Genomic DNA, 19,333 nt, shown 5'->3' with positions numbered 1-19,333 from the left:
CTTGTTGTACACTTTCTTGTTGAGCACTTTCTTGTTGAACTTCCGGTGCCTTCACAATTGTATCATTTGAAAGTTCTTCCGGGGGTAAATCTAAAGGATCATCATCATCACAAACAACTATTTCCTCTTTGGAGGTGTTAGTCTCATCAAAAGATACATGCATGGATTCTTCAATAGTCAAAGTTCTTTTATTATAGATTCTATATGCTTTACTAGAGAGAGAGAGTAACCAAGAAATATACCTTCGTCGGATTTCTCATCAAAATTACCAAGATTGTCTTTGTCATTGTTGAGAACAAAGCACTTGCATCCAAAAATGTGAAAGTGAGCAATGTTTGGCTTCCTTACTTTGAAGAGTTCATATGGAGTCTTTTTTAAGATATGTCTAATGATTACTTGATTTCCAACATAACATGCCGTACTAACCGCATCCGCCCCAAAGTATTTAGGAAGATTTGCATCACTAAGCATTGTTCTTGCAAGTTCCACTAGAAACCTATTTTTCCTTTCAACTACTCCATTTTGTTGTGGAGTTCTTGGTGCTGAAAAATTATGAGAGATACCATGTTCTTCACAAAATTCTTCAAAAAATGCATTTTGAAACTCTCCACCATGATCACTTCTTATGTGTAATACGGTGAACTGAATTTAAAGAAATGTCGCGGTAAGCAAGAGTCGCCACCAACTTTTATTTTATCCAATTTATGGAAAGGCAAAAAGAATAGTAAAAACCTTTGAAAGATTTTGAGTTCGGGAGGTAGGTTATACAAAGGGAAGGTGTAAGGCACCCTTTGCATCCATGGTTATCCATGGGCTCTTAATTGCTTAGCTCACTTGTTTGTTTGAAAAGTTTGAAGTGTCGTGTGTAAATAGTAAAAAGATTTCGTTAAGGACTTTAGCTTGTAAATAAGCATAGCCTTGTTTGAAAGTATTTGAAAAGAGTGGGAAAAGTGTAACACCTGTATAATTTTAATATTAATTTAATTGGAATATAATGGAAAATCATAGAAAATAGTAAAATAAGGGGGGTGATTTTGTAATCCTTTTACTAATTTTATCATTATTTTCATAAAACAATTGGAATTGGGAAGAAAGAAGGAACGTGCAAGAACAGAGGGTTGAGAACACGAAGAACGTGAAGAAGAACTGTAAAGGGAGAGACCAAGGATCAAGAACTCTTGTCTAAGGTAAGGGGGGACTCTCCATTTAATCTTTATTATCGTGTTATGGATAATGAAGTTGAGTAGGAGTATTGTCTAAGGTAAGGATCAATGGATTCTATATTCTGAATTTCTCTGTTTGTGTTCATCAATTGGATTGAAAATTGTGATCGTTAATCTCTAATAACTGAGTAGATTTAGGTTGTGATGAGTAAAATTGATTATAGAATCATATAATATTGATGTTGAGTGAATTACATGGTGTTTAGAATGTGAAATTTCTGGTTTTGAGACCCAAATCGCAGGCTGTATATATGAATTCGCGGGGAAGACGAATGGGTAAGTTGCAGATTTTGGGAAGACGTTGTTGATACGCGTATGATACGTGTATGATACGTGCGATACGTGTATGATACGTGCCATACGTGTATGATACATGTATGATACGTGTCATACGTGTATGATACGTGTATGATACGTGCCATACGTGTATGATACGAGCCATACGTGTATGATACGAGCCATACGTGTATGATACGAGCGATACGTGTATGATACGCGTATGATGTTGTTTTGTGTGGAAATATGGTTCTGTCCGTACGCGTATGATACGCGTATGGTGTGTATGTTTTGTCTGAAATTGTGCTTCTGCCCGTACGCATATGATACGCGTATGGTGTGTGTTTTTGTGAAATTCTGGCCCTGTTGGTACGCGTATGGTACGCGTATGGCCAGCGTGACCTACAGATTTTGTTGTTTTGTTATATTTGAAAGTCTGACGACGTGTGACTTTAAACTGATGATTCTGTATGAAATATTGTTGTTTGATATATGGAATGATACAATTATATATGTATTGAACATACTTGTTAAATGATGATGAATGAGTATAAGATGATGCTACTCATAGTATGATGATGAAGATAGTATGTTGTATATATGTTTTCATGCATTCATAATCATTGTTGTGGGCTGAATCCTAAGGATGAGAGGATTCAGTGAAGGGCAAGATTCCCATTGTGTGGAATCTGTGCTGGCAGGGCCGTATCTGGATGATGATAGATCGGTCGGTGGGTTTTCCCATTGATGATGTTGGTACCACATGCATAGTGTCAGTTTCATACATGTGCATGATTTGTTCTATAACATGATTATATATGTTATGTGATGACTTGTCTGTTTATCTGCGGATGTGTGATGATGACTTGTCTGAATATGAAACAATTGGGTGAATAATATAACTATGATATGTTGTTATTTATGATGCAATAACATTGGTTAACTGTGATGAGACTCACCCTTACTTGTTGTCATTTTCAGATTGAGGATAGCGGCGCGACTTGGTGAGGATTAGCTCATAAGTCGGTTTTTAGTTATTGTGTCGGTGTCATGCTCTGGTAGATGTAATACTAGGAATGCGTTGTTTTGGAGTTTTGGATTATAACTCTATTTTGTTTTGTTATTTGAAGTCTTATGCATTAAATGATGAATGTTGACTTAATAATTAAATTCCGCTATGTAAACATGACTTTGTTTAAAGAGTTATAGTATCAGATGTTTTCAGTGAATGCATGACAGGTGCCGAACGTGTGTATTCTTTATTTATTTTATGAATTGTGACACCTCTTGTATGTTTACTCTGATTAATAATTGTTTAAATGCCGCGGGTTATTAGAGGGGTGTTACAAAAAGCATTTGAAAGTTTGATTTGAATTTGAACAAGCAATTAAAAACTACCTACCCTAAGTTTGCCTTTCTTGTTCTTTAAGTATTTCGGGCGAAAGGATCTATCCATACCATGAGAGGGCAGGAAGTCTTTCAATTGGATGTCAATGGTCATTGAGAAATATCGTTCGCCATAAGACTATCCCTACCATAAAGAGGGCATGTAGTCTTTAGGAAAGGATATAATAGTCATTGAGGCAACAATAAGGATACCTTAGCATTCGAGGGGACTATCACCATTTTATCGAGGGACGAGATCATATTTATCGTAGGAAACTCGAAGGGACCATGATCTTTTATCGGAGGGACGTGGTGGTTTTTAAATCGAAGGCAGTAAGCCAAGGTATCCCTATATTCGAAGGGACTTGACTATTTGATCGAGAAGGCAGCATAAGAGTGGTTACCCTAAAGGTGTGTGGGTGCGACAATCATGTGATCTAGTTCGAATATTTTATCTTACAGTTTAGTGATCTATGTCCAGTTAATTATTTTGTCACTCCCTATTTTACTAACCATGCAGTTTAATATATTTGCAGGAAAAATAAAGTGCGGAAAGTAAAGATCCTACGTTATTACATGGCTTCGGGAATTTGCAACAAAAGGAATTTGCAACCTATACACCTTCTAGAATGTAAATGATGGAAAATAAATAAATAGCAGTTAAATAATAGGGAAAAAATTAAATAAAGACGAGAATTAAATAGCATAATTTAAATAATTAAATCAATAGCAAAATTAAATGGACAACCACGCGCCAATCATAGAATATGGGATGAGGAGAGAAATTCGCGGAATAATATTGCAATTTAAGAAAACTAGAGGTAAAAGTATAAAAAGAAAATATTAGCCTAAAAATAAAATAATATTGCATTCAAAACACGTGACCTTCTTTTTATCAAATCTTCTGATTCCAGAAGATTCTCCTCTTTCAGGCTTTTTGGAACTTTTGAAGTTCTTGAACTTCCTTTGCTTACTCTTCCAGAGTTGGTTTACCCTTCTGGAGATCATGGACAATTCATCTTCTTCTTCTTCTGATTCTGATTCTTTAGAATCTTCTTCTTCTGCCTGAAATGCGTTAGTACATTTTTTATAATTAGATTTTAACGCAATAGACTTACCTTTCTTCTGAGGTTCATTAGCATCCAGCTCAATTTCATGACTCCTCAAGGCACTGATTAGCTCTTCCAAAGAGACTTCATTCAGATTATTTGCTATCTTGAATGCAGTCACCATTGGAACCCATCTTCTGGGTAAGCTTCTGATGATCTTATTGACGTGATCAACCTTTGTATATCCCTTGTCCAGCACTCTTAATCCATCAGTTAAAGTTTGAAATCTTGAGAACATTGTTTCAATGTTTTCATCATCCTCCATCTTGAAGGATTCATACTTCTGGATTAATGCAAGAGCTTTTGTCTCTTTGACTTGGGAATTTCCTTCGTGAGTCATCTTTAATGATTCAAAGATGTCATGGGCAATATCTCTGAATGATATCTTCTCATATTCAGAATGAGAAATAGAATTCAGCAGAATAGTCCTAGACTTGTGATGATTTTTAAATTGCTTCTTTTGATCATCACTCATCTCTTGTCTTGACATCTTTGCTCCACTAGCATTCACTGGATGTTTGTAACCATCCACAAGCAAGTCCCACAAATCACCATCTAGACCAAGAAAATAGCGACACTATTTGTATGGTTCGAGATTTGAGGTGTTCAGTGATCATAAGAGCCTGAAGTATCTCTTCGATCAGAAAGAGTTGAATATGAGGCAGAGAAGGTGGTTAGAATTTTTGAATATTTATGATTTTGGTTTGATTTACCATCCGGGTAAAGCAAACATAGTTACTGATGCATTGAGTAGGAAGACTTTGCATATGTCTATGCTAATGGTGAAGGAATTGGATTTGATTGAACAATTCAGAGACTTGAGTTTAGTGTGTGAAGGTACTCCTACTAGTGTCAAATTGGGTATGCTGAAGCTGACTAGTGGTATTCTTGAAGAAATCAGAGAAGGCCAGAAAGCTGATGTTGAATTGATTGATAAGTTGACTTTGATTAATCAAGGCAAGAATGGTGAATTCAGAGTTGACGAGAATGGTATACTGAGGTTTGGTGACCGAGTTTGTGTTCCTGATATTGCTGAACTCCGAAAGCGTATTTTGGAAGAAGGACACCGTAGTGGATTGAGTATTCATCCTGGTGCTACTAAGATGTATCATGACTTGAAAAAGTTGTTTTGGTGGCCGGGAATGAAAAAGGAAATTGCTGAGTTTGTGTACTCTTGTTTGACTTGCTAGAAGTCAAAGATTGAGCATCAGAAGCTGTCTGGGTTGATGCAACAAATGTTTATTCCTGAGTGGAAGTGGGATAGCATATCAATGGATTTTGTGTCTGGTTTGCTGAGAACTGTCAGAAATTGTGAAGCTATTTGGGTCGTGGTGGACAGGTTGACGAAGTCTGCACATTTTATACCGGTGAGAATGGATTATCTGATGGAGAAGCTAGCTCAGCTGTATATTGAGAAGATAGTTAGTCTGCATGGTATTCCTTCAAGTATCGTGTCAGACAGAGATCCGAGGTTTACATCTATGTTCTGGGAAGGTTTGCATAAAGCTTTGGGTACTAAGCTGAGATTGAGTTCTGCTTATCATCCACAGACGGATGGGCAGACTGTGTGTTGGAAAAAGGAGGTACTTGGGATAGTTATCTTCCTTTGATTGAGTTTACCTACAACAACAGTTATCATTCGAGTATTGGTATGGCTCCATTTGAGGCTTTGTATGGTAGGAGGTGTAGGACGCCGTTGTGTTGGTACGAATCTGGTGAGAGTGCTGTGATTGCTCCAGAAATAGTACAACAAACTACAGAGAAGATTAAAATGATTCAAGAGAAGATGAAGGCTTCTCACAGTCGTCAGAAAAGTTATCATGACAAGAGGAGGAAAACACTTGAGTTTCAAGAGGGAGATCACGTGTTTATGAGAGTTACTCCTATGACATGAATTGGTCGGGCATTGAAGTCAAGGAAGTTGACTCCGCGTTTTATTGGACCATTCCAAATTTCTGAAAGAGTGAGAGAAGTGGCTTATCGTATCGCTCTACCGCCGATGCTTGCAAATTTGCATGATGTGTTTCATGTGTCTCAGTCTTCTAGAGTATTCTGATCACACCTTGATCCACTAATCAACCTTGATTACCATGGTTTTCCACTTAGATACCCTCTAAGTCTTCTAGAGTATTCTGATCACACCTTGATCACTCTAGGAATTCACTACTTAGAACCTTCTAAGTCTTCTAGAGTATTTTGATCACAACTTGATCACTCTAGGAAACTTTTACAAATAAATGTAAAACAAATTCTTACAAGAGTATAGAAATGCTTCTTAATAAGCTATAATCACGACTGTGATATTTCTCTCAAGTTCTAAGCTTAATCTCACTAAGATATTACAAAATAAGTGATGTAGAAGATGAAGTTTGAGAGCTTTTCAATTTGACAGCGTTTCTGTATTTTGCGCAATAGTTGTGTATTCAGCTTCTCATCAGAACTTCTATTTATAGGCATTACGAGAAGATGACCGTTGGGAGCATTTAATGTGTTGCATGATCCGTACAGCTTTGCATTTAATGTTTCACTCTTTTGTCAACTACCTTGAGCCTTGCTTTTCCTGCTTTAACCGACTTTGCCTTTAATAGCTTCTAACGTTCCTTTTGTCAGTCAGCGTAGCCTGTCATCTTGTACTTGCTTCTTATATGATCTTTGTAAATACAACGTTTGAATATTAGAGCCATTCAGCTTGGTGCAGAGCATCTTCTTGTCTTCTGACTTTGAAGTGCTTCTAGCGTGATACCATAAGAACTTTAGTGCTTTTGCTTCTGAATTCAAGTTCTTCTGATGCTTCATAGACCATGTTCTGATTCTGCTTGACCATCTTCTGATGTCTTGCGAGAGCATGTTCTGATGTTGCATACTTGAACCTTCTGAGTCAATGCTTCTTGCGCTGAATTGTGCATACTCTATATATATTTCCTGAAATGGAAAATGCATAGAATTAGAGTACCACATTGTCTTATACAAAATTCATATATAATGTTATCATCAAAACTAAGAATATTGATCATAACAATTCTTGTTCTAACATCATTCACCAAATCAAAAGAGATAATATTATAATCGGTATCATCCAACCAACTAAACATTTCACTCACAAAACACAATGATCCAATAACCGGAACAGGGATATCCCCTTGAATCATTCTCCAAGAATTAGTACCTAAAACATGAACCTTAATTTTAGCTTTTTTAACACTAGCATTAATAAAAATAGCAACTACCTTATAAATGTCAATTGATGTATCATATCCAAAACCATATTCCACATTAACATCTCTATCTCTTTGAATTGGATTTTTCAAAGAAGGTAACCTTTTGAACTTTTGAATGGAAGGGTTCCATAGAATAACAGAGAATATGTTGACAACTAAACAAAGGATTCCATCACAAGATCCGATGATGTTGAAGTGTTTTTCATTGAAAGGGATATCATGTTGGGTGGGGTTAAGGATGATTGAGATAAAAATGAACTGAAGTGGGTAAGATATTACATGAGATTTATCTTTGGATTTTAAGATGACATTGTGGCGCGTGATTGACATTTGAAGATGCTTTTTTGTGAAATTTGGATCAGAAATCAAAGAATTTATGGACTTGTTGAGACATTTAAGTTGAAGGAGAAACTTTACTGGGAGTCTACAAAAGATTTCTGCTATAATTTCAATTGGGAGAGAAGGTAAAGAGATTGAATATGATAGTTGATTTATTATTTCAATTGGAGAAAGATTGGAAATAATATCGGCTTGAGAAATATGATGGCTACTTGAGGCCATTATGAAATTGAACCTTTAAAAATGAAAACGTAAAATATAATTGAAGATGTATTTGAATAAATGCAAACGGAGTTATATATATAATTCTTCAATCTATTTGATAATGAATCCTCACACTTTTTTAGGTAAAATATAAAAAGAAGAAAATAGTAAAGTATTTCTATTATATGTTTTTAAATACAATATTGGTTTTTACATTATATTATATCTCTATACTTGAAAATATTTTAATATCAAAATAAAAAGAAATATAATTAAACAATATTTCCATTTATCTATCCTCCATACATTGTATAGATTTGACTAATAAACAATAACAATATACTATTAATTAGTTCTAGTTATATAAGGTATATTGTAATCTTAATTTAATTGATGAGAATTTTGAGTATATTCAAGTGTTGCAATTTTGTTGTTGTTTGTCAAGTGGTAAATTATATTTTGTACGTATAATGGTATGAATTACGATATTTTGGTGTTGTTTCAGGTTATATGTGCACATGTAGAAGATAGAAATGAATATATTTTATAATGGTATATAATGGTGCAAACAAAATGTGGCATATCTTTTGGTGTTGTTTTTTTTGTAAAAATATCTATATGTACAAGAGTAATAATATATAAGTACATTGGTGTAAATGTATATGGTATATCTTTTGGTATTGTTTTTAATTGGATTGAAGCTCCAATTTGTGAAAATCAGGTGAACTTTGTAAAGGTATATTCAGATGCAAAATATGGTGAAAACCTGGTGCAAATATGGTTAAAAAATTTTGCATATAAATTTGTATATTTTAAAAAGCGCTTTGCTTTGAAAAATATTATATAAAAATAAGAGGGCTTTAGACAGCGTTTTTACAGTAAAAGCGCTGCCTAAAGAGGCTTTTTTTTATTTAAATTTTGTTTTAGAAAAGCGTTGGCTAAAGGGGTCCTTTAGCAGCGCATTCAAAGTAAAAGCGCTGGCTAAAAGGGTCCTTTAGCAGCGCTTTCAAAGTAAAAGTCCTGGCTAAAGGGGTCCTTTAGCAGGGCTTTCAAAGTAAAAGCGCTGGCTAAAGGGGTCCTTTAGCAGCGCTTTCAAAGTCTAAGAGCTGGCTAAAAGGGGCCTTTAGCAGTGCTTTCAAAGTAAAAGCGCTGGCTAAAGGGGCCTTTAGCAGCGCTTTCAAAGTAAAAGGGGTGCCTGAAGGGGGTATTTAGCATCGCTTTTACTTTAAAAAAATGTTCTCTTTACCTACAGCAGCGCTGGAATAGACAGCACATTAAAGCGTTGTATAAAGCCAAAAAAACGTTGTCTAAGGTCTTGATTGGCGTAGTGATAAAAAACAAAAGAGACTGAGTTTTTCATATTTAAAACTGACGATACACCATTCCCTCCCTTATTTTTAACTTTTGTTTGCTTTTCCAATGGTTGTCTTACATCAATCTTTACTCTTAATATCATATACTATCATCGGATGCTAGTGTTGTTGTTCTTGTCGTATTCCACGAACACCCCAATATAATTCGTCATGGCTATCAAAGGTCCAAGGACCCCTATACAATGCAGCTTCCATTTTGAGGTTGTGAGAGAAATGGAATAGGAATAAGCCTTTTTTGATTCTTCGATTGTAACCCTTTCACCGGTCTCAACATATCTGCCACAATTGCTTTCATTGTTTTCAAATGGACTAACCTATCACACAAGAACCTTCCTACCAGACACCAACGTAAATCAACCGCTTCATCGCCATCATTCTTCACATCGAAACTGAAACCTTCTTCATCACCTTCATCATGTATCGATAGGCCCTCAATATTAGGGCCTGACGTTTTAATCTGTAATACTTTATGTTGGAGTAATAACCAAGAAAAGGAAAAGATGAAGCTTCTCACGAGAGAAGAATATTTCAAAACCCTAGCAAAGATTAGGAACGATAAGTGTGCTCTTTAATGTGTTTAAACAGTAGAATTAGTATTAATTGTGTTTTTTATTAGCATGAATATTGTCATACCCCAAATTTGTCCTACCCTTATTTATCTGGCTTGCAACTCATAAACATACATCCATTTAGGTCATATCACTGCATGCATCTGTATCATTGGTCCTTGGTCAGAAGGAGAGACTTGAAGCCTAATGTGGGGTGTCATCAGCTTGCCCAAGACCTCTTGAAATCAGGGTTTTTCATCCAATTCATAGCATTGGCAAGAATGTACAAGTCTAGAAGTCATCTGATCCTCTTAATCGGGGTTTCCTTGACCAAAGTCAACCAGTTGACTTTCCGGTCAACATTTAATCAGGAATGGATTTTATGAGTGAGAAGCTTTCATATGGACTATGTGGATGTGTTTATTTGACTGGATTTGACTGGAGGAGATTTAATCGGGAATTTCATCAATAGTCGGAAAAATCAGAACAGTTAACTTTTGGGTCAAAATCAGAAGAATTATTCAAATATTGACTTTTGGTGGAAAGTCAATCAAGAAAAGTCAAAGAATGGATAAAATCGGGAGTTTGACAAAAGTTGCCAAAAATAGAAAAAAAATCAAAAATGGAAAGTTTTGACACTTAGAATTTTTTCTGAGAGCTTTAAAGTTTGATGAGCAGTCCACTTCACAGCCTGGTTACACGTGTCAAAAGGCCTCATTTGAGAAAATTTCCAACATCAAAAATGTTCAGATCATGGCCCTCTATAATTCCCTAGTTGAGAGTTTTTTCATTTGAAGCTTGTATGAAGAGATAAAATGGTTTGAAGTTGCTGGAAAGTCATTTGAACCAAGTCACAATCCAAGTCGTGGGCCAGGTCATGACCAGACATTTCATTAAGCATGTGGCATGCCAAATTGCAAGCTGATTTCAGAGATGTACAAAAAAGCTATAAGCTCAAACTTGGTATCATCCTTCTCTCCTCCATGCCCTCTATGCAATGAAACAAGAATTGAGTAAATTGGATGCATATTGAATCAGTTATGAAGATTTAAAGTCGCGCCCTCGTCAAGTTATCCTTGCATGGCAAACCGGGCCAGATTCTTAAGGCACACGTGCGAATTGTGTCAAACACGTGGTGTGCCATTTTGAATGTCATTTTTAGAAACCTACGAGTCTTTATATGGATCATGCTCGGTACTATACTATTCCTTGATATGCCTTATATCCATTGAGCCATGTATCAGGTCATATGGACATGTAATGAGCATGATATAAGGCTTCAAAGTCACGCATCGACCAAGACACGTTTTGGTTAAGGCTTGGCAGGTCACACGTGTATAGTAATGCAGCATTGACATGGCATGTTCAGGATCATTTTTATTGTACCTCCAAGTCATGACTCAAGACTTCATTAACACAAAACTTGTTCTATCAAATACTCTCCCCATATTGATTCTAAAGTCGAGGCAAATGGTGGTTCATGGAGGGAGATATGTGTATACAAAGTAGGTTGCACAAGTATTATTGACACAAGGTTTACTGCTGCAAGGAACGTGTGTGGTATGCATGTCATCACAACATTACGCAAGAGGGCCATGCAACATCACTGAACTCAGAAAGCATGCAGTGAACTTGCCTCATATGCCATACTTGTTCTCTAAGTTTAGTGCAAGAAAGTTACACTACAATCACCCACATCATAACCCTCCATGCAACCTCACCTCACTATATAACATGAGCCTCACAAAACTCAACAACACACTTTCATTTCTCCATTTTCAATTTCTATCCTCTCTATCTCCACTCCTCTCTCTTCTCTCTTCCCCCTTGCTCCACCTCTAACCTCCCTAACCACCATCTAACTAACCCTTCCAACCACCTCCAACCACCCTAACAAACTTGAATAACAACTTCCGGCCACCATAACAAACTTCAACGACCACCATAACAAACTCCATAACCACCTTCAACCTCCATCCATTCCCAACCTTCATCTTCATCAACTCACAACCACCACCATAACCTTAGGCCACCACAACCAACCTTCAACCACGTCGGCATCATCGCTTTCATTTCGGTGTCGCTACTGAACCGTTCACCATGGATGCGCAAGAAGAAGCTTGACCTGGCTCGTCTATGGCATTCGTTGCATCTGTGTCTTAGTTCAAGTCAAGAAGAAATCCGAGTTTGCTTCCCCGTGTTTCCTCTGATGACTTCACCACCTTGCAACGGAATCAAAGATCCATGAAGCCTGTGGAGTATTCTGCACATTCGATTCAAGAACGTGAACAAGTAAGTCACCGAAACCTCTCGACATTGTAGTAACACGTGCTAGATTCATTTGCATATTTTTGTATGTTCATATTCTTGCTCGTGTTCTTTATTTTTGGAGGTGATATTTGGATTTTATGCGTAGATTCAAGTTGTTTGGCACTCTCAGCTTGGGTTTTGGTGAATTTGTTTAGAGCTAGGGTTTATAAGAGTGGCTCGGTTTGGGAATTAGAGGGAACATTGATAAAAACTAAGCTCATATTCAGATTCGGCATGAAATTCCGAGTGAGACGGTGGTCGTCTCGTCAGTTTCTGGATGAGGCGGCGTTTTTCCGGCGGCGGGACGGTCGGGGAAAACGACCGGAGAAGGTATCTCCGGCGTCTATGTTGTGGTATTATTTTCCTCTCAGATGCATGCGTGTCACGTTTTCACTGGCTCTCATTCCCATTATCTTGCATTTTGGCTTTATTCAAATCATTGGTACTTGACGTGTTCAGCTGAGATTGGTCCAAGAAATATTTTGTTTTTTAGTCACTTAACATCATCTTGACCAATTGATACCCATGTGTGTTTTTGCTGTGTCACGTTAATAACTACAATTCACATGCTAACTAAAAAAACGATGCAATTAAAATGAAATAAGAGCTGAGTGAATGAAGTCTGGACTGGGCCACGTGCAGGGGCCTTATTTTTCTGGATCACACCTCCCAACCGCCGATGCACCACCATTCAATAACTGGGCCTCTACACGCCCATGCTCTTCACACTCCCCTATTTTGGGCCTTATTTCTGCTTGTAACTAATTTTAGTTCATATAGAAAATACTTTTGCACCCATGCTGTTTAACAAAAAACAATATTAAAAATTGCTTTTTCTTTTAATTCTTTTGCATATTAATTGAATATTCCCCAAATAAAAATAACAAAAATATTTTTCATTCAATTAGACTTTTTTAGAAGTTTATTTTCTTTTAATTGAATTTTTTTTCCTTTGATTTTCGATTGGTTGATAAACCATAAATAAATAATCTTTTCTTTGTTAATTCAAAAATAGTTTCTAACATCAAAAATACAATTGTTTGTAAATAATTTTCATGATTTGATTTAGATTTTAATTCTTTTATTTTGTGAATATTTTTCATATATCGTGAAATACCAAAAATACCCCTAGTTATTAAAGTTGATTTTAATCAACTTAAATAACTTTTTTTTCCCATTAGATTAGAATATTAATCAACAATTAGGCTTAAAGATTAGGCTAGTCCCCCCATTTTCATTCTTTTTCTTTTACAACATAAAACATCTAATAAATATTCAAATAAAATCCCCTTTAAAACATACAAAGAAAACACTAAAAAACATTAATAAAAAAGTGAAAATCATTAAAAAGGGAATGGAAGCTTGAATCTCCCTTGCTTTAGGGAATCATTCGAGTGCTTGGATCTCCCTTGCTTTAGGGAACCATTCGGGTGTAAGTTCCCAAATTCTAAAAGACACAAACCAAAGAGTAACTCGAGTTTCCCTTGCCTTAGGGATTTCCTCGAAACACTCAAACTCTCTCTTCTCTCCTTTCTTAAGGGCATTGTTATCTCCGCTCTATTGCATCCTAGGCTGTCCCCTTATGCAAGAGTGCGAGTGTTAACCCCGCCCAACTAAAAAACACAAAAACAAACAGAAAATCTTGAGCCGAACTACGGCGCTCAGATTCCTGAAAAGGATACGTAGGCATCAAGTCGCGGGGCTTGAACAAGCACACTTGAACATAATTCATTCTTTTCCCCGTATTTCTTTTGCATTCATTCGCATGTAGACATAGACATAGAACACACCCTTTAGATAGAAACAAACATAGGTGGATACCATCGAGTACGATGGGCGCGAGGGGTGCTAGCACCTTACCCTTGCGTAACCGACTCCCGTACCTAGATTCTCTGGTCGCAAGACTTTGTTCCTTCCTTTGTTAGGTTTCCTGATATTCCTTTCCCTTATGGGATAAATATATTGGTGGCAACTCTGTTCATTTTTCGCGAGCGTGCGACAAATATTACCTTTTTTGAATGTTATGACAACAACATACATTTTTTTGATTAATGGACCTAAATTGTGGCCATCATGCATATCTTTTTTGTTGTCTGTAATTTTTGTTGTTAAAATAATTTTCCATTACACATATGTTGAATGAAATATTTAAGATTTTCAATATATGATGTATAAAGATTAACTAAATAAAAAGAGAAGAAAAATAGAATTGTAGAGAAGAAAATTAGGAGAAAAAAGTTTGAGAAATATGAGAAAATAAATATTAATGTATTGTTGCCACATCATCTATTTTACTTGTTTATGTCACATTAGCGGTGGATTAATTTTTTAAATGTCACATAAGTCAAATTGTAGTTAGATAATATAAATGAAAACTAACATTGAAGTTTAAATTTATTCTTTTGTTAAAATAACATAATACGAGATCTACATCCTCACATCAAACATCAGGTGATATCAAACTCTCAATACACACTTTAGGGTAAAACAAACTATCACTAATTTGCATCTTTGGAATCATAAAACTACCACTATTGATATCGAAAGCAACCATATCCGTTTTCAATAATTCTTCACATACCAGCAACAATTTATCATCGTCGAAAATCCATATTGCCTTGGCATGGGTAACAAACGAAGGAAAAGAAACTCGACACAATTTAGTCCATGACCCTTCATTTCCATATTGCTTCATTTGCCAAACATCAAAAAAATCATATCTTTGAACTATGATACTCAAACAACTCTTCAATACATCCAAAACCAAACTAGCTATATTTTCAACTCCATAATTAGGCAGCATAAACTTGTTATATGATTCATTCACTAAATCAAAAGAGATAATATTATAATCGGTATCATCCAACCAATTAAACTTTTCACTCACAAAACACAATGATCCAATAACCGGAACAGGGATATCCCCTTGAATCATTCTCCAAGAATTAGTACCCAAAACATGAACCTTAATTTTAGCTTTTTTAACACTAGCATTAATAAAAATAGCAACCACCTTATAAATGTCAATTGATGTATCATATCCAAAACCATATTCCACATTAACATCTCTATCTCTTTGAAATGGATTTTTCAAAGAAGGTAACCTTTTGAACTTTTGAATGGAAGGGTTCCATAGAATAACACTGAATAGGTTGACAACTAAACAAAGGATTCCATCACAAGATCCGATGATGTTGAAGTGTTTTTCGTTGAAAGGGATATCATGTTGGGTAGGGTTAAGGATGATTGAGTTAAAAATGGATTGAAGTGGGTAAGAGATTACATGGGACTTATCTTTGGATTTTAAGATGACGTTGTGGCGCGTGATTGACATTTGAAGATGCTTTTTTGTGAATTTTGGATCAGAAATCAAAGAATTTATGGACTTGTTGAGGCATTTAAGTTGAAGGAGAAGCTTTACCGGGAGTCTACAAAAGATTTCTGCTACAATTTCAATTGGGAGAGAAGGTAAAGAGATTGAATATGATAGTGGATTTATTATTTCAATTGGAGAATGATTGGAAATAATATCGGCTTGAGAAATATGATGCCTACTTGAAGCCATTATGAAATTGAACCTTTAACAATGAAAAAATATAATATAATAGAAGAGTTATTAGAAATAAGTGCAAATGGAGTTATATATAATTCTTCAATCTATTTGATTATGAATCCTCACACTTTTTTTGGTAGAATAGAAAAAGAAGAAAATAGTAAAGTATTTCTATTATATGTTTTTAAGTATAATATTGATTTTTACACTATATTATATCTCTATACTGGAAAATATTTTGATATCAAAATAAAAGGAAATAAAATTATACAATATTTCCATTTATCTATCCTCCATACACTGTATACATCGACTAATAAACGATAACAATATACTATTAATTAGTTCTAAGTTTTAGAATATCTAGTTAACTTTTTTTCCAATTTAAAAAATTTCTTTTAGTTTTTGACTAAATTAATAATTTTTCTTCATAAGCATTATTCAATGTATTGTTATTATTTTCTAATACTAAAATGAGCATTGTACTGAGAATACAAAAATATATTTCTCTTTCTTAAATGTAAACTAATAAAAATAATATTATATATAAAAAAAAATGTATTACAATCTATATTATTAACTAATAAATTTTAAAAGGTAAATATAATATATCACCTAAATATGTTTTCCATAATTTATTTTTATAAAATGTAAAACCTGAAAGGTTTTAAATTCTATCATTTGATCTTTAAACTCCAAAAATATATGAAGGAGGAATGGTCAATTTTAAATTATGTCAATGTCAGTAAATTTATGTGTTTATCAAATAGTAAAATACAAATATGAGGTTGTTAGAAATATTTAATCTGTTTAGTAAAAAAAATTGATTCAAGCAATTCATTCTTTGTTAAACAATGAGCAACCATATTCTCTTGACGCTTAACAAACTCTACCTCAAAGTTTGGAAAATTAAGTAACAACAACTTAATAGAATGAATGATAAAACTGAACTCGGAACCTCGTATGGAATTGGAATGGATAGCTTGCACCACTTGTTGTGAATCACTCGCAAAGACAACATGGTCAAGATGGAGGGCTAAAGCTCCTTGGATAGCTTCCTTCAAAGCCAAAGCCTCTGCTTCTAGGATAGAAGAAGAACCCACATCCCAAGCGACACCCGCATTAACAAAATTCCCATAATCATCCCGAATACACCAACCTCTATTAGTAGTTCCTTGATTGCGGTTAAAACCCGCGTCGACATTACACTTGATCCAACCAGGAGGGGGTAATCCATTGATGAATGTGAAGGGGGTCATCTCTTTATCTTGAGAATTTTGAGCCAATCACCACTCTTGCCACTTGTGAAAAGCTAACCACCCAAGCCTCGACGCCTCCTCCTTTTCATTGTTCCAATTGAAATCATTCCTATTGTGTCATAAAATCTCTATCATCATAAGAAAGCGCCCAACTACCTTCCTATCCTCCTTACTACACAAATTAAGAATAAGAGATCTAATGTCATTAGAAATATGAAGAAGAGGTGCAACGGTGTCATACAAACATGCTTCCTTCCAACAAGAGTTAGTTTCTGGACACCCGAAAAAAACATGCCAATCATCCTCCTCCGCAACCCCGCAAAACTGACATGTAAGTGGACAACGGACATGATGATGACTTATCTGAACAAATTGGCAAAGAAGATGTTTCACTCGAGGAGGAGCGAGAATAGACCATAATCCAATCCAATTAACCTCATTAGTATCTTGAATAAAAAGTTTATGTCTATTCTTCCTTTTCATCCTTCCAAACCAATCTATCAAGGGTAACGTCCTCAATTAACGGAACATTAGTAATAGCTTCCGCTCCTACACAATCAAACAGCTCTCGAATCAACCTCATATTCCATTGTTTAACGTTAGGTACCACCAAATCTTTGACAACCAAATTATAAGTACTTTGTTGATGAGGCCCATTCACACACCCCACGGCTCTCCCCCGAATCCAAGGTTTGTGCATTAGCTTTATCTGGCCTCCATCACCTATACTCCACCTACAACCAAGCATAAGTACTTCTCTGGCTTTCCAAATACTCCTCCAAACAAAACTAGGATTATATCTGAGATTAGCTTCATAGAAAGATGTTTTAGGGAAGTACCTTGCTTTGAAGAATCTGGACACTAACGCTTGCGGGTGATTCATGATAAATCATCCTTGTTTTGCAACCATCGCCATGTTGAAAGCTCTAAAGCCTCTGAAAGCTCTGAAAGCTCTGAAACCATCGCCAATTCATTCTTAGTTTTCAATTTGTTAACATTTGGCTTCAATTTGCATATGTTTATTTATTTTTATTTGGAAACCAAATTTTCAAAAGATATTGTAAAAAGCATTAAATTGTACTTAAACTAGAAATTTAACCTAAAAATTAAAGTTAATTAATGATTATTTTACATTTCAATGTTCATCATAAATGTTTTAATCTTATTAATAACATTGTCCATCAAATTATTTTTACCTAATACAACTTTTTTATCACAACAAAATCAATGTAATTCATTTATTAAATGATGTTCAATACAACAAGGAGTCGAAAAAAACTAACTAGGTCGAGCTCGAAAATTGACCGTCCTTGCAAGAGAATGAGCAATCATATTCGTTTGACGCTTAACAAACTTCACCTCAAAGTTTGAAAAAGAATGTAATAAACTACCAATGGACTCAATAATAAGACTAAACTCGAAATCACCCTTCTTATTAGAATGGATAACTTGTGTCACTATTTGGGAATCACTTTTAAAAGTCACAAAATCCAAGTGCGAAGATATAGCTCCAAGAACAGACTATTTTAGGGCTAAGGCCTCAGCTTCAATGACTGGAAGAGTTCCTAGATCCCAAGAAACACCTGCATAAATAAAATGGCCAAGGTGATTACGCACACACCACCCTCAGTTAGCAGTGTCATTGTTATTATTAAAAGTCGTGTCCACATTAAATTTCAGCCGACCCATAGAAGGTGGAGTCCATTCCAGCGCATGATGGGGTCGAACATTGCTTGTCGTATATATATTCCTGATCTTGAAACCATTCGTTCCATCAGAGTACCACACTAAGCCTAATTTAGTCACTTCTTCTTGCTTATTATGCCAAATATCACTCGACCCTCCACGTACTCCATCATCTTGTTCCATAGTAAATAGAACTTCGCACCTCTTCTCATAATGGCATAAGATTTCACACACAAAACAAAAGAGACTGAGTTTTTCATATTTGAGAATGACGATACATAATTCCCCTCACTTAATTTTAACTTTTGTTTGCTTTTTCAATGGTTGTCTTACATTAATCTTTACTCTTAATCTCATATATTGTCGTTGAATGCTATTGTTGTTGTTCTTGTCGTATTCCACAAACACCCCAATATTATTCGTCATGGCTATAAAAGGACCACGGTCCCCTATTCAATGCAGCTTCCATATCGAAGTTGTAAGAGAAATGGAATAGGAATAAGCCCTTTTTTTGCTTCTTCGATTGTAACCCCTTCATCGATCTCCACATATCTGCCACAATTGCTTTCATTGATTTCACAAGGACTTACTTATCACACAAGAACCTTCCTACCAGACACCAACGTAAATCAAGTGTTTCATCGCCGACATTCTTCGCATTGAAACATAAACCTTCTTCATCGCCTTCATCATGTATCGATAGGCCCTCAAAGGTCCTGACATTTTTATTTGTAATACTTTATGTTGAAGCAATGACCAGGAAAAGGAAAAGATCAAGCTTCTCAGGAGAGAAGAATATCTCAAAACCCTAGCTGAGGTTAGGAACGATAAGTGTGCTCTTTAATGTTT

General features: G+C 35.4%; 2 protein-coding genes across 2 annotated transcripts; both read right to left on the bottom strand.

Annotated features, from left to right (window-relative positions):
• Positions 1-14,426: 14,426 nt before the first annotated feature.
• On the bottom strand, positions 14,427-15,551 carry LOC131635872 (F-box/kelch-repeat protein At3g23880-like). Its single transcript, XM_058906504.1, has one exon. The coding sequence runs from the start codon at positions 15,549-15,551 to the stop codon at positions 14,427-14,429; it is 1,125 nt and encodes a 374-aa protein (XP_058762487.1).
• Positions 15,552-16,330: 779 nt separating this feature from the next.
• On the bottom strand, positions 16,331-16,798 carry LOC131635871 (uncharacterized). The gene has a single exon (XM_058906503.1). It carries the CDS (start codon positions 16,796-16,798, stop codon positions 16,331-16,333), a length of 468 nt encoding a protein of 155 aa, XP_058762486.1.
• Positions 16,799-19,333: the final 2,535 nt, after the last annotated feature.

This window comes from Vicia villosa, unplaced genomic scaffold (assembly GCF_029867415.1).
Source record: "Vicia villosa cultivar HV-30 ecotype Madison, WI unplaced genomic scaffold, Vvil1.0 ctg.001583F_1_1, whole genome shotgun sequence".
Lineage (NCBI taxonomy): Eukaryota > Viridiplantae > Streptophyta > Magnoliopsida > Fabales > Fabaceae > Vicia > Vicia villosa.
This window is presented reverse-complemented; position numbering and strand designations above follow the sequence as displayed.